Here is a 13,143-nt window from a genome sequence, read left to right on the forward strand (position 1 = left end):
AACAGTTTACTTATAGTGACAATGGAGGACCATGCCAGCCCAATTAAACCTCCCTGGTTTTGTGGACTACTATAGTGTTCAAAGTTTAATATTCACAAGCTGAAAAAAAAATTAAAAAAAAGGAGGAGAAAACCACCTACTATTGCTCCCAATGTAGAATATTTACAAACTCTAAAAAAGGAAGAAAAGGTGGTGGTTTTCCTAAATTTTTGTTTTTGAGTTTGTGAATATTACACCATACCAGTCCACAAAATAAGGAGGTTTATTGGTGTAATACTGAATTTTATCATCAAGGACACCAGACACAGCGATAAGAGGTTGCTGCAGAGTTGGGGATTTTTCATGGCTGCAGGATACGTGTCCGTCTGACCCCTTGTAGGGGCAGATATGTCAGGGTGAAAAAGAAAGGAGCTGAATGGGAAACAGTTGTCACTTCTTAACAGGAAGTGCCTGAACAAGTCCCAATATGGCAGTATCATCAAGTAATTTCTTAAAAGCTGTATATTTAAAAATAATGAACATACTTGAATGTATATTAATACGTTAAAACTTGTAATATTTTAGTGTTTGGGTTTAGAGCTACTTTAAAAGGGTTAGTTCACCTTTACTGACTCTGACTTTAGCCAAAAATATCCCTTAACATTACAACATCCTCAGTAGATTGAATCCCAAATATGGCATTTTATTCAGTTACATTGGTCCAGCTTGGACCAATAACTATGCATATACCATACCCGAGGGATCCCTCTAAAAGCTGGAAATCACTATAGTAAGCACAGCTATTCAAGTGATCTCCACTAGCTTCTGAGCCCTGCTCCGAGAGGCTGCCCTGCTGCATTGTGAACATAGGAGGTTGGCCACTCGGCACAGGCGCCAATTAGAGAATGCTTTGCATTTTCTCAATAGATGCAATATTTTCTCTAATTGGACTAGGCAGAGAGGCTTGGCGGTTATGTCATGCTCTCTGCCTCGTCCAATCAGATCATGTTTTGCGTTCATTCAGAAAATGCAAAGCATTCCAAATGCAGATGGGCAGCTGCTTAGAAAGGGAGTCGGAAGCTAGTGAAGATCCCTGGAGTAGCCGTTTCTACTACAGTGATTTCCAGCTTATGGAAGGATTGTAATTCACCTCCTAAATGCTGCCAGGTATACCATTTAATTGGAAGACCAGACGCACCCCATTCATTTGTCTGTGGATCAATGCAGTAAATAATATATGCACTATGGAAGACCTTGCCATGTCTATGCGAAAACAAGAACAACGCTTCCGGAAAACATGGTTTTATTGGACGCAATTCCAAATTTCCACGTCCTACAAAGACTAAGGCTGCATTCACACTTGAGCGTAGCGTTTTACCGCGTTTTTTACCGCGATTTTCAGGCGTTTTTTTCAGGCGTTTTTGGAGGCAGGCATTGACATCTATCAAAAACGCTGGTAATGAGCCCAAAAAAGAAGCTCATGTAATTTTTTCAGCTACAAAGTGCTCAGCTGTGAACAGGGGCCATTTAAATGAATGGGGTTTTACTTGTCGGGCGTTTTGGAACGTTTTTTTTTAGCGTTTTTGGAGCTGAAAAACACTCAAAGGCTCCATTCACATCTTGGCGTTTTTTCGGGTGTTTTTATGGGCGTTTTTTGCAGGCGTTTTACAGGCGTTTTTTGTGCAGGCGTTTTTAGATTGACTGGAGACCAATGGAAAATGCCTGTAATCTGCCCAAAAAGAAGCTCAAGTACTTTTTTGAGCGCTGGGCGTTTTGCTCACGGCGTCAAAATGCTCAGATGTGAACAGGGGCCATTGAAATGAATAGGATTTGTCTTGTTGGGCTTTTTGAGAGCTGATCCTAGAGCAGAAAAACGCCCCCAACTGGCCCAAAACGACTAGATGTGAACGTAGCCAAAAACGCCCAGGTGTGAATGGAGCCTTACTGACTACTGCCCCCCTCCTTGAGCAGAGGGTCATAGGAGTACTCCCCTTCCCAACCCCAAGTGTAAGTAAAGGAAACTGTCCAACATTTCCCGAATCAGAAAGCTCTCTAATGGAGCCCTGGTTGCTGTAAAACCTAACAGGTTCTAACAGTTTGTAACTCTTCATCACCCTATCCAAAATGTAAAAAAAAAAAAAAAAAAAAAAGGTTTTGGCTGTAGATGCACTTTAACAGCACACTTGATTTATTCATGTCAATGGGTATTTTTCTGTACTTGCAGCATTTAAAGAGACAAAACATGGGGAAAAAAGTTTTTTGTTTTTTTTATTATGTCCAAATAAACACTTTGAATCTGATCAGGTGGTATGGGCAAAACCTTCAATTTTTTAGAATACCAATTTGCTAAACATTATCACAGCAGTTTTCACACCAGACTGCAATATAAGCATTGTATATATTCTCAGAGGAGCACACTTCAGTCCAGAGGGTAGACCATCTGTGTCTTCTGTGGCATTTCCATAAGACTATGTAAAACTCACAGTTGACAAGGGTGGCTCGGCAGAAATGCCAAGCTCATCTTGCACAGTCATCATAGGAGAGCTCTTTCCACCTGGGCAGCAGCAGTCTGACAGGTACGGTAACCCTGCCCCACTACACCCAAAGCAGAAAAACTTGTCTCATGTCTGGTTGTGCCTTAAATCTACCTGTGATATTGTTTAGAGAAACTCCATACACGTTTAGTTGATGAGAACTGGGACAGGACGAAGACCCAGCAGGTTATAAAATACCACAATAAAACAAAAATTTACATCCATCAGGGCACTGCTGTCACACAAACCCTTTGATGTTCACCATCAGTCTCACACAGAACACTTCAAAACATTGACAGTTTGACACCACCACCTTAACCCAAATAACAAGAAGCTAGTAATGTAAAATGGATATTAAATATTAAAGTATAACTAAGGGCAATTTTTTTTTTTTTTTTTTTAAGTTTTGGATAGAGGGGAGATTGATTAGAACACCTGTGAGTTTTTATTGCTGTCTGTGCCCCCATTAGGAAGTTTCACCCTCTCTATTTATCCTGCTTACCATTATTATTGAAAGTGAAAGAAAATGAAAATCACAAATTTCAGGTTGTCCCCAGAAAAGTAGTAATGGGGAAATCTTCCAATGGGGGACACTAGTTATGGTGGCCTTGGGGTCCCAAAGGAATTGCCCTAATTTGCAGGGATTTTCTCTCACTTCCCGTTTGGCTGTGGGTCAGGAAGTGAAGGGAAATCTCCCCAATGGGATATAGTTGGTGAAGAAAAGGTGTTATAATCCTCCCTTACTCTATCCAAATGGAAGAAAAATGGTTTTGCCTATAGTTCTTTAAGACACACATTTACTTATGTAAGTGTTTGCACCAAGGGGCATTGTCCATCTGGTGAAGGGAACTTCAGAGGCACAAAAGATCCAAAAAATACAAGTTACACTAGGCGAACCCATAGCCATCAGAGGACTGGGGACTGCAATTCATATGGGCACATGCAGAGGTGAAAAAACCATCACAAGGAAATTGGACTTGGAGGACAAAACCAATCTACTTGTGCTGGATTTTCCTGGCTAATCTTCCTGGCTAGTTGTAATCATTCCTCATAGGTTATGCCGATGTCTTCTCATTGCACTTGCTTGAGCAATAAAAGTATGAATTCTTATATACACATAATTTAGTGTTAGGATAACCCGGACAGGCAGAGAGGAAATGATTACATGCAGACCTTCCTCTATGTTTTACTTGTAGTAATACAGTTCAGCTATTTTCTTTTTAATTGAAAGGTGTAGAGATATAGTAGTTGAGGGGTGGACATTGTATGGTGTAGCTTAGGGTTGCGCTAATACGGAGTATTTTTACGAGTACTTGTACTCATGAAAATGCTCTGATACCCAAAACCGATACCTTTGTGGCGCGATTTGAGGCCATATAAAATGAATGAGCTCAAATCGCACTGCAAAGAATTGCATGCAATTTGAACAGGAATGTGGTGCGATTCCTGTAAGAATCACATGGGGTTTCCTACACCACTCCTGTGTGAACCCAGGCTCATCATAGTGATTTCAGCCTGGAATCACACAGGAGCATTGTGGTAAACCACATTCAATTCAGACAGGAATCGTACAGCGTTCCTGTTCAAATCACATGCAATTCTTTACAGTGCGATTTGAGCTCATTCATTTTATATGGACCGCAAAGTTATCAGTAAGTACTTGACTAAAAGTATCAGTATTTGTACTCGTTGATAAAAATATAGTATCAGTGCAACCCTAGTTTAGTTAGCATTCCGTTTTTCTGTACTCTGAGAAGTGCATTTTGCAAAACACACCACATAGGGGTGTGTGTGGGTTTGGCATATGAAGCGAATATGTATGTATCCGTGATTGATCCAGTGTCCAGCTGGCGATCGCTGCAACACCCACAACTGATGTGCCTATATCCAGGAAGGTGTGCGATGGGAATATGAATTATTCTGGCATATGAAGCAGGGACTCTGGTATTACATCCTCTTGTCACATGCTCCTAAACCATGAACATTACGCAGTCCTTAACCCCGGGCTCTGTGTATTACTTATACCTGAGCCCAGCACTCTCTGCATTACGCCCTCCTGACCTCTGCGCTATATAAAATATGTTGCACATTTCTTACTGTTGAGCAAAGTATTTATGGTGTCAATAGTTGCCGGTTGTGCAAGTAGTCACTGACAACTTGAAGTTCCTAAAAGGTAGGCTCAGACTATTTTCTTTGTGCAGAAAAGCATTATGTAATTATTTAATAGAAGATTGTGCTGAGGTTTATACATGTCTATGAAACTCTTGCTTGTGGCACCATAATTAAAGGCTAAGTCCACCCTTGGCAAAAAAAAGTAATTGCAACCGCAAACATGGGTATAACATGGAAAGAAAGTTGGAGTTAGCCTTTAACCAATTGCTGAACTTTTTTTACAAGTTTAAATTAGTATTTTGTGCTAGAAAATTATTTCAAACCCCCAATCATTAGATATATTTTATTTAGCAAAGACTCTATCAAATAAAATGGCCATCACTGCAGTATTTTTTGTCACACTATTTGCACAGCAATCTTTTAAACGCAATTTAAAAAAAAAAAAAAAAATACACTTTGATTCAAAAAAACCAAAACCCTAAAGTTAGATCAATTTTTTTGTAGAATGTAAAAGATATGTTACATGGAGCAAAAAGATACCCAACACGTCATGCTTTAAAGTTGCCCACACTCATGGAATGGTGACAAACTGAAAAATCTATAGGCGACATATTAAAAATGATTACAGGTTACCTGTTTAGAGTTAGAGGAGGTCTTGCACTAGAATTATTGCTCTCGCTCTAACGACTGCGGCGATACCTCAAATGTGTGGTTTGAACAACGTTTAATTATGCGGGCGCCACTTAAATATGCGTTCACTTCGGCACACAGGCTCGGAGGAATGGGGTGCTTTAAATATTTTTTTTTTTTATTATTTTACTTTTTATTTTTACACTTTACCTTTATTTTTCTTTTTTTTTTTTAATTACTTTTATTTCTATTACAAGGAATGTAAACATCCCTTGTAATAGAAATATGCATGACAGGTCCTCTTTATTGAGAAATCTGGGGTCAAAAAGACCCCAGAGCTCTCATTTACCCTTAAAAGCAAAAAAAGACACTGACTTTAACAAAAAAATTTAAGAAAATAATCCCTTTAAGCCCAAGATAAGGAAGTGAACTCAGACCTTGCTCTGGTCCTCCAAGGGCATAGAATCGAGTGGGGGCTATCTTGCCCTCACTCGAATTTCTGCCTAGCCATCTGAGGCATCAGCTTCGGTACGCTCGGAGATGGCCGGAAGGCGTCAGGAGGGGGGCACCTCTTAAAGTGATCCTGTGGCGAATCCGCCGCTGGAACCACTTTTATTTTGTAGAGAATCACCCACAGTACAAAATGACACCAGGGTAATGGCAGCTAGCTGCAGCCATAACAGTATTTAATGATGTAAATGTACTGTGGGCAGTCGGCAAGTGCATGTTTTGGGGTATAAGGACTGTGGCTTGTGCGTGTTGTGTATACAAAACTAGGCTCAGGTTTTATTTAACCCCCTCCGATATTTAGTGCAATAAGGCCCCACTCTCAGCTTAGCATGTTGTGCATAGCTCCTGCTCCCTCTTGGTGGTCAAGGGTGCCCCAGGTCTTTCAAAATCCTAGTGACGCCCCTGGCTGCATCAAATGAAGTGTAACTTAGAATGACTAGTAGGTGCTTTAAATTCACTGAAAACAGCTAACAGCTCACACCCTGTAAATACGAAGGGTTTCTTTCCCTCTCACTCACTTGTTCTTCTTCAAAACTTGTGAGATCCCATCGATAGTTCAGTCGCATTTGTCTTCTCTTCCAGTGCTCCATGAATGTTGCAGCTGAAACCAGACAAACACCCGCCATGTCAATCATGTATATGATTATAGGAACAATTAAATCTAAGGCAAGCTTGAAAATGCAGTGAAAATGAACATTTCCAGTCTTGTTCAATGATCACGTGTGATTTTTACAAAGTGTAGAAACACAAAGTAAACACTCAGATTTCTGCTTTCTGAAGATGAATGAAAGAATTCTGATATCGGTTACATTTACTGCCCTTTGCCATAATGGGTAAGCCATGTGGTTTCAGCATCAAGCAATTCATTGATATATAGATTATGAGGAGTATTCATTCACACAGTGTTCTCAAAACTATGTGATCAAACTGTCATCCCACATAACATCACATGACATCTGCTCTTACCAGGAATCTAACAGTTTAAAAAAAAAAAAAATTTCCATATATTCTTTTCGAAAGCGAAACTATCCTCCTTCATCCTTATGCCTAGAAAACATCTAAAAGCAGGCACATTGCTTTACATGTTGAATAAGTGGAGAAGGTTTTGAGATTGTATGTACTTTAGGTACCTGGACTATGTTATAGACACTTTCTAATACAGTTATAACTATGGAGGCACCATAGCTGCTTCTTGCTTTGTTTCAGAAATGATCTTACTTCCCTTTTATACAAAGGTTGAAACGTTCTATCATGTTACTATGCTTCTCTTCTTCCTGATTGGGGGGGGGGGGGGTGTTTACAGGACACTGTGCAGACACACAGGGTGCCTGTATGCCAAAGTCAATTTAGCTTGAGGCAAAATGCAGGTGGCAGTTAACCACTTTATCACCGGAGGTTTTTGCTGTCTTACGTCCAGGCCACTTTTTGCGATTCGGCACTGTGCGAATTTAACTGACAATTGCGCGGTCGTGCGACGCCGTACCCAAAACGAAATTTATGTCCTTTTTTTCCCACAAACAGAGCTTTCTTTTGGGGGTATTTGATCACCTGTACGATTTTTACTTTTTGCACTATAAACAAAAAAAGAGCGACAATTTTGAAAAAACAATATTTTTCACATTTTTATATGAAATTCCCCCCCCAAAAAATGTAAAAATCTAAATTTTTTAACATTTTAGGCCAATTTGTTTTCTGCTACATATTTTTTGGTAAAAAAAAAAACAAATAAGCGTATTTTGATTGGTTTGCGCAAAAGTTATCGCAGCTACTGATTACGGGAAATTTATGTAATTTTTATTGTTTTTTTTTAACTAGTAATGAGGGCGATCGGCGATTTTTTTTGTGGGACTGAGACATTGCGGCGGACAGATTGGACCCTTGACTGACATTTTTGACACTTTTGGGGGTACCAGTGACATTACTACAGTAATCAGTGCTATAAATATGCTCTGTTACTGTACAAATGACACTGGCAGGGAAGGGGTTAACTTTTATTGGTGATCAAGGGGTTAATGTATGCCTGGTGCTTACTAACGTGTGTGGGGGGAGGGGACTGTGTGACACAGGGACAGATCGCAGGTTCAGCTATGCTGAATCCTGCACTCTGTCACTGTTTGTCACTTAGGAGATCCGCCCGCTTTGGTTTACACAAGCGGGCGGATTTCCACACTCGATCCCCGACGATCGGGGAAGAGCAGCGGTGATCACCGCCTCTCTTCCCCTGACTGAATACAGCGGGAGCGAGCCTCCGGCGGCGCGTGCACCGCCCACAAGGGGAGGAGTCCAGTGACGTAGGTCTACGTCGCTGGACGATATCGAGCCACTTTGCCGCAGTACGGTCAATGTGACCGGTCAGCAAGTGGTTAAGCAGGGGGCACGTTCAAGAGGAAGGCTGTGATTTGGAGATGGTGTGTGCCAGAGGCAGGCTGCGATTGGGAGAGGGTATGCGCCAAAGGCAGGCTGCGATTGGTCGGGGGGGGGGGGGTGGCGGCTGTACAAACTACCCAATACAGGCATGCTAAATGTCTGCACAGTGTCCTGTACCTCTGAATAGCCAGCCAAAGGATGCAAATTGACCACGCTAACAGCTAAACTTCTGCACTTTGTGTGGTAGAGGCTTGTTCGAGTTCCCATGTTCCCGATCCCCCCAGGAAGCGGACACTGGTCTTCGCTAATCACAGGCACTGAGACATATACTGATTTGTGCAGCTGCGGATCAGGAAATGTCTCACTGCCTCTACTATGCATAGCTGCACAAGATTCTGTGTGCACCAGTATTGGTAAATCTCTATACCATAGGGTTTATTAGATCAGGTGACTCAAGACACCAGGCGGCGCTAATCAATAATTATAAGCATCAATATGCCATGTACAATAGTCATTAAAAACTCAGGAACTGGGCGTCCTCTGATGGAAGTCCATGACGATACGCGTAAGGACGTGACCACGTGGCTCTTGTTGCATCTATGGACTGTTACCATCATCTGCTGCTCATCGGTACACTGCGGGTCGGTGGTTGGGTGAGGGATGCTGGTGATGCAGGTCCTGCCGGCATGATGGCTTATTTTAATGCTTTTACTTTTATTACTTGTGTAAGTGCATTGTATGAAGGTGGGATATATGGGATTTTATAAAGTTCATATAATACTACACTATGAGCGACTCCCTCCCCTCTTTATATGTTTTACATGCCTTATGATTTGAGCTGCTCCTTTACATTTGGTGGAGTGTGGGATCCAATTTGAGGATAAGAATCTTGAGCGGTTTCCCTCTAATTATACCGGCTTGAAGGTGAATACTGTGGAGAGTGGTGTCAAGTCCAGGAGATCTTATCCTATTCGTCTGAGAGTATCCACTCCGGGGTTCAGTCAGTGAGGTCCAATTAACTTCCTATGGAAATGACAGGCCTTTAACCCATGAACCTCTGGTGAGTATGGGACTATTGGGAGAGGCTACATGTGGTGTGGTGAAGGACTATGAAGTTTAACCATTAAGACTTTCCTCACACGGTGTACTTCGGGATCATTTCCAATTATTATGGACTGATTGTATGAAGCATTGTGTATTGATGTATGGTTTTGAGATATACATTTCCAAGGTCCCATTACTGCATTATTATTTTTATTAGGATCCAGTTCCTGAGTCTTTAATGACTATTGTACATGTCATATTGATGCTTATAATGATTGATTAGCGCCGCCTGGTGTCTTTGGTCATCTGATCTAATACACCCTATGGTATAGAGATTTACCAATACTGGTGCACACAGAATCTTGTGCAGCTATGCATAGTAACCCATCAGCTTCTAGGTTTTATTGTCCAAACATAATTTAATATTTTTTTGATTTTTAAGTGGCTGCTTGTTCATCTATTTTTTCTTTTATTTACTTTTGGCGCAGGGTGGAGACTTCTTGTGATCTTCACAAGTTGATCTTCCTATTTTATATTAGTAAATCTCCTCCAGTGTTCCTTATCCTGTTTTTTGTTTTTTTGTTTTTTTTTAGGTTTAAGCTCTAGCAACAGACAGCAAGCTTAAGCTGGCCATAGATGGATCAAAATTGGTCCAGTCCCTGCTGAACTGCCGAATTGCAATCTATCTATAGCTGTTACCATTCATGAGATCTAATGATTGACTTCTCACGAACAGGCTGGCTGGAAAACGTGTGTTTGATCATTGCTGCAGCATTGATTAGTATATTCTGACAGCGTAGGGGTCCCAGCGGTCTGAATACAATAACACAGCAGCGAGGATTCCTCCATTCACTTTACTTGTGTGGATGGGGAAATCCGCTCAGTTATCTTTTGATCAGCCCACTGGCTCATTGAAAAAACGGAGCCATTTATGACCAGTTTTAACATATACTGTATGACACATACTAAACACACAAAATACGCCATCTCATCTTACCGGTGAGATTACATCAGAATATTTCCTCTGGGAACATGTCATGTTCTTGGGAAGCACCCTGAGGTGAGGCTGGAACAGGTTACTAATACACTAGAGATTTCTCTGTAACACGCATAGCATTAGGATTCTGCTACACACCCATGTCAAACAGTCTTTGCTAAATATTTCAGAGGCACAGACTACTCCACCATGATATCATGACAGACCGTTCACACAGCCAAATCACTTACTTTTTATTTTTATACATACTGTAGTGTACTTTCTGCCTAGTTCAGAGGGTGTTTGCTAACTCTAGCTTTAGCTTCAAATCCATTCCCTAATTTATTGCCTTTAGCACACACTGTAGAAGGCAGAGGCAAACAGCCGAACTCCCATAATAAATCCAATACAAGGTTATGTAAGACTCTTGAAATGAGCACTGTTATGTTTGTACTTGGCAGGTACAAGCTGGAGATCTGCTCTCTGGAAGTACAAAGCCAGTTGTCACCAGCAGAACCCAGGCTCTGGATTGCAACGGTTCATCATAAGTACATAAGAGGCTAAATTAGTTCAGGAAATGTACAGCTTCCAACTCTATCCTTCAAGCTGGTGACACATCTGTATTTAAACATAGCTGGATTTATTTAACTTTGTGGCACCCTACAAGATGCTGGACAAGTTCTAAAAGTAACTAATCCCCACATAATTAATGTTTTGTTAAAGTGTCTCAGTTTCCTTGAACGTGGAGACTTCATTCTCTGTGCATGTTTACTCCTACGGAACAATTAGAAAGTTTAAAGAGACATTGTTGTGTATATTTATATATACCGTTTTGTCTTAATTTCCAAAGGTTCAGTTTTATCTTTTTAAAATTTGACATTCACTAACCTTCCATCTCCTACTACACACACATCCAAGTTTTACAGATAGTTTGCTATGGAGATTTTGTGTATAATCAATTCCAGAGCACCCGATTTCCAACCAGTCTACTTATTAGAAGTTTCAGTTTTCAAAACCTTTATACTTAGCATTGATCTTTACTTCATCATCATCAATTTAGGGTACCTACAGACAAGAGACAGTCACCCGATCCTGCCCATTATGGTCAGACTTAAAGGTAATCGTATATTTCTATGGACAGTCTGCGGCCTGAATAATTGATCAACATGGATGCATCTCATTTTTCCCACCATGGTGTCTCCTCAGTGCACATGCAGCTGGGTGCAATGACTCTACATCAGGGATCCTCATACTATGTCCCTCCAGCTGTTGCAGAACTAAACATCCCATGAGGCTTTGTAAAACTCTGACATTCACAGACATGACTAGGCATGATGGGAATTGTAGTTCCTGAACAGCTGGAGGGCCATAGTTTGAAGACCCTTGCTCTACATGTTTACGTCAACATTCGTCTTCAGGATCAGCTGCCATTGTTTGTCTATAGCTGCCCAGTTACCAGAAAAATTTAGTTGGAAAATGTTTCAAGAACATTTTGTTCAGCTTTCAAACTTTTAGCGGTGTCAAATCAATGTTCATTTTCAACCACAGTGATGAGAAAGTTCAAAGGAACAGGATGAACATTTTTTTACCTAACAAATCTGAGTGGATGAGGTTGTGGAAAGAGTCGATGTGTTTTTAATTTGGGAAATTACATTAATTTCAAAATTGAACGTTAAAAGCAAACCAAATTTTGAAGCACTGTAAAAATTACATTCATCAAGTTATTGGTTATACTGGTGAGAATTTTGGTAGAATTGTTTTTATGAAAGTTCATTCATAACTCTGCTAGAGTATGGCCAGCTTTAGTTTAGCCTTAACCACTTAAGCCCCGGAAGATTTTATCCCCTTCCTGACCAGGGGGTTTTTTGCGATTTTTTACTGCGTGACTTTAAACGGACAATTGCGCGGTCGTGCGACGCTGTACCTAAACGAATTTGACGTCCTTTTTTTCCCACAAACAGAGCTTTCTTTTGGTGGTATTTGATCACCTGTGCGATTTTTTGATATGCGCTATAAACAAGAAAAGAGCGTCAATTTTGCAAAAATAACAATATTTTTCACATTATTTTTATATGAAATTCTCCCCCAAAAAAATGTAAAAATCTAAATTTTTTAACATTTTCAGGCAATTTGTTTTATGCTACATATGTTTGGTAAAAAAAAAAAAAAAAAAAATTGCAAAAAGCGTATTTTGATTGGTTTGCGCAAAAGTTATCGCATTTACTAACAAAGGGAAAGATTTTTGTCATTTTTGGTGTTTCTTTTTTTTAACGAGTAATGGCTGCGATCTGCGATTTTTTTTGCGGGACTGCGACATTGCGGCGGACAGATCGGACCCTTGACTGACAATTCTGACACTTTTGGGGTTACCAGTGACATTACTGCAGTAATCAGTGCTATACATATGCACTGTTACTGCAAAAATGACACTGGCAGGGAAGGGGTTAACTGCATTGGAGAGGGAGGGGTTAAGTGTGTCCTAGGGGTGTGTTTCTAACTGTGATTGGACATGGCTACTACTGTAAAAACAGAGATCAACGGTCCTACATAGTAGAACCGTCTGATCTCCATTTTTACACAGGACAGGCGGCTTGTTTACATTAGCCGCCTGTCTTTCTCCCTTCCCGGCGAACGATCGCGAGTGACCGGCGGACATCGGGTCCGCCGGTCACACGCACTGACTTGTTAGTGAACGAGCCGGGGCGGGCGCGCGCTCGCCCGCTATTGGCTCACAAGTCAGTGACAGGCTAGTGACGTACCGGTACGTACGTCACTTTGCCTGGCCAGGGCTGACTGCCGCAGTATATGTACTTGCGGCGGTCGGCAACCGGTTAATATCTCTAAGACAGGAGAGAAGCATGCCTGGTGCTGACCCATTTGCTGGACTAAACACTTTAAACGAAATCAGAAAGACATTGAGAATACTGGGAACCCATCGCTTGTGAGAAAATACAACAGGTCCTTTCACAGAAAATCCAGGCTACACAAAAC

The 13,143-nt window shown here is 41.0% G+C and overlaps 1 protein-coding gene across 4 annotated transcripts in view; it reads right to left on the minus strand.

Moving 5' to 3' along the window:
* The window catches only part of ANO1 (anoctamin 1), a 375,121-nt gene that overhangs the window by 59,338 nt on the left and 302,640 nt on the right, over positions 1–13,143 (minus strand). For all 4 annotated transcript variants that reach the window (XM_082270065.1, XM_082270063.1, XM_082270064.1 and 1 more), the window contains one exon: positions 6,284–6,366. In XM_082270065.1, coding sequence (XP_082126191.1) covers positions 6,284–6,366 — 83 coding nt within the window. The remainder of the gene's footprint in view (positions 1–6,283; positions 6,367–13,143) is intronic.

Source organism: Pelophylax lessonae, assembly GCF_965119305.1.
Source record: "Pelophylax lessonae genome assembly, chromosome: 10".
Taxonomy (NCBI): Eukaryota; Metazoa; Chordata; class Amphibia; order Anura; family Ranidae; genus Pelophylax; species Pelophylax lessonae.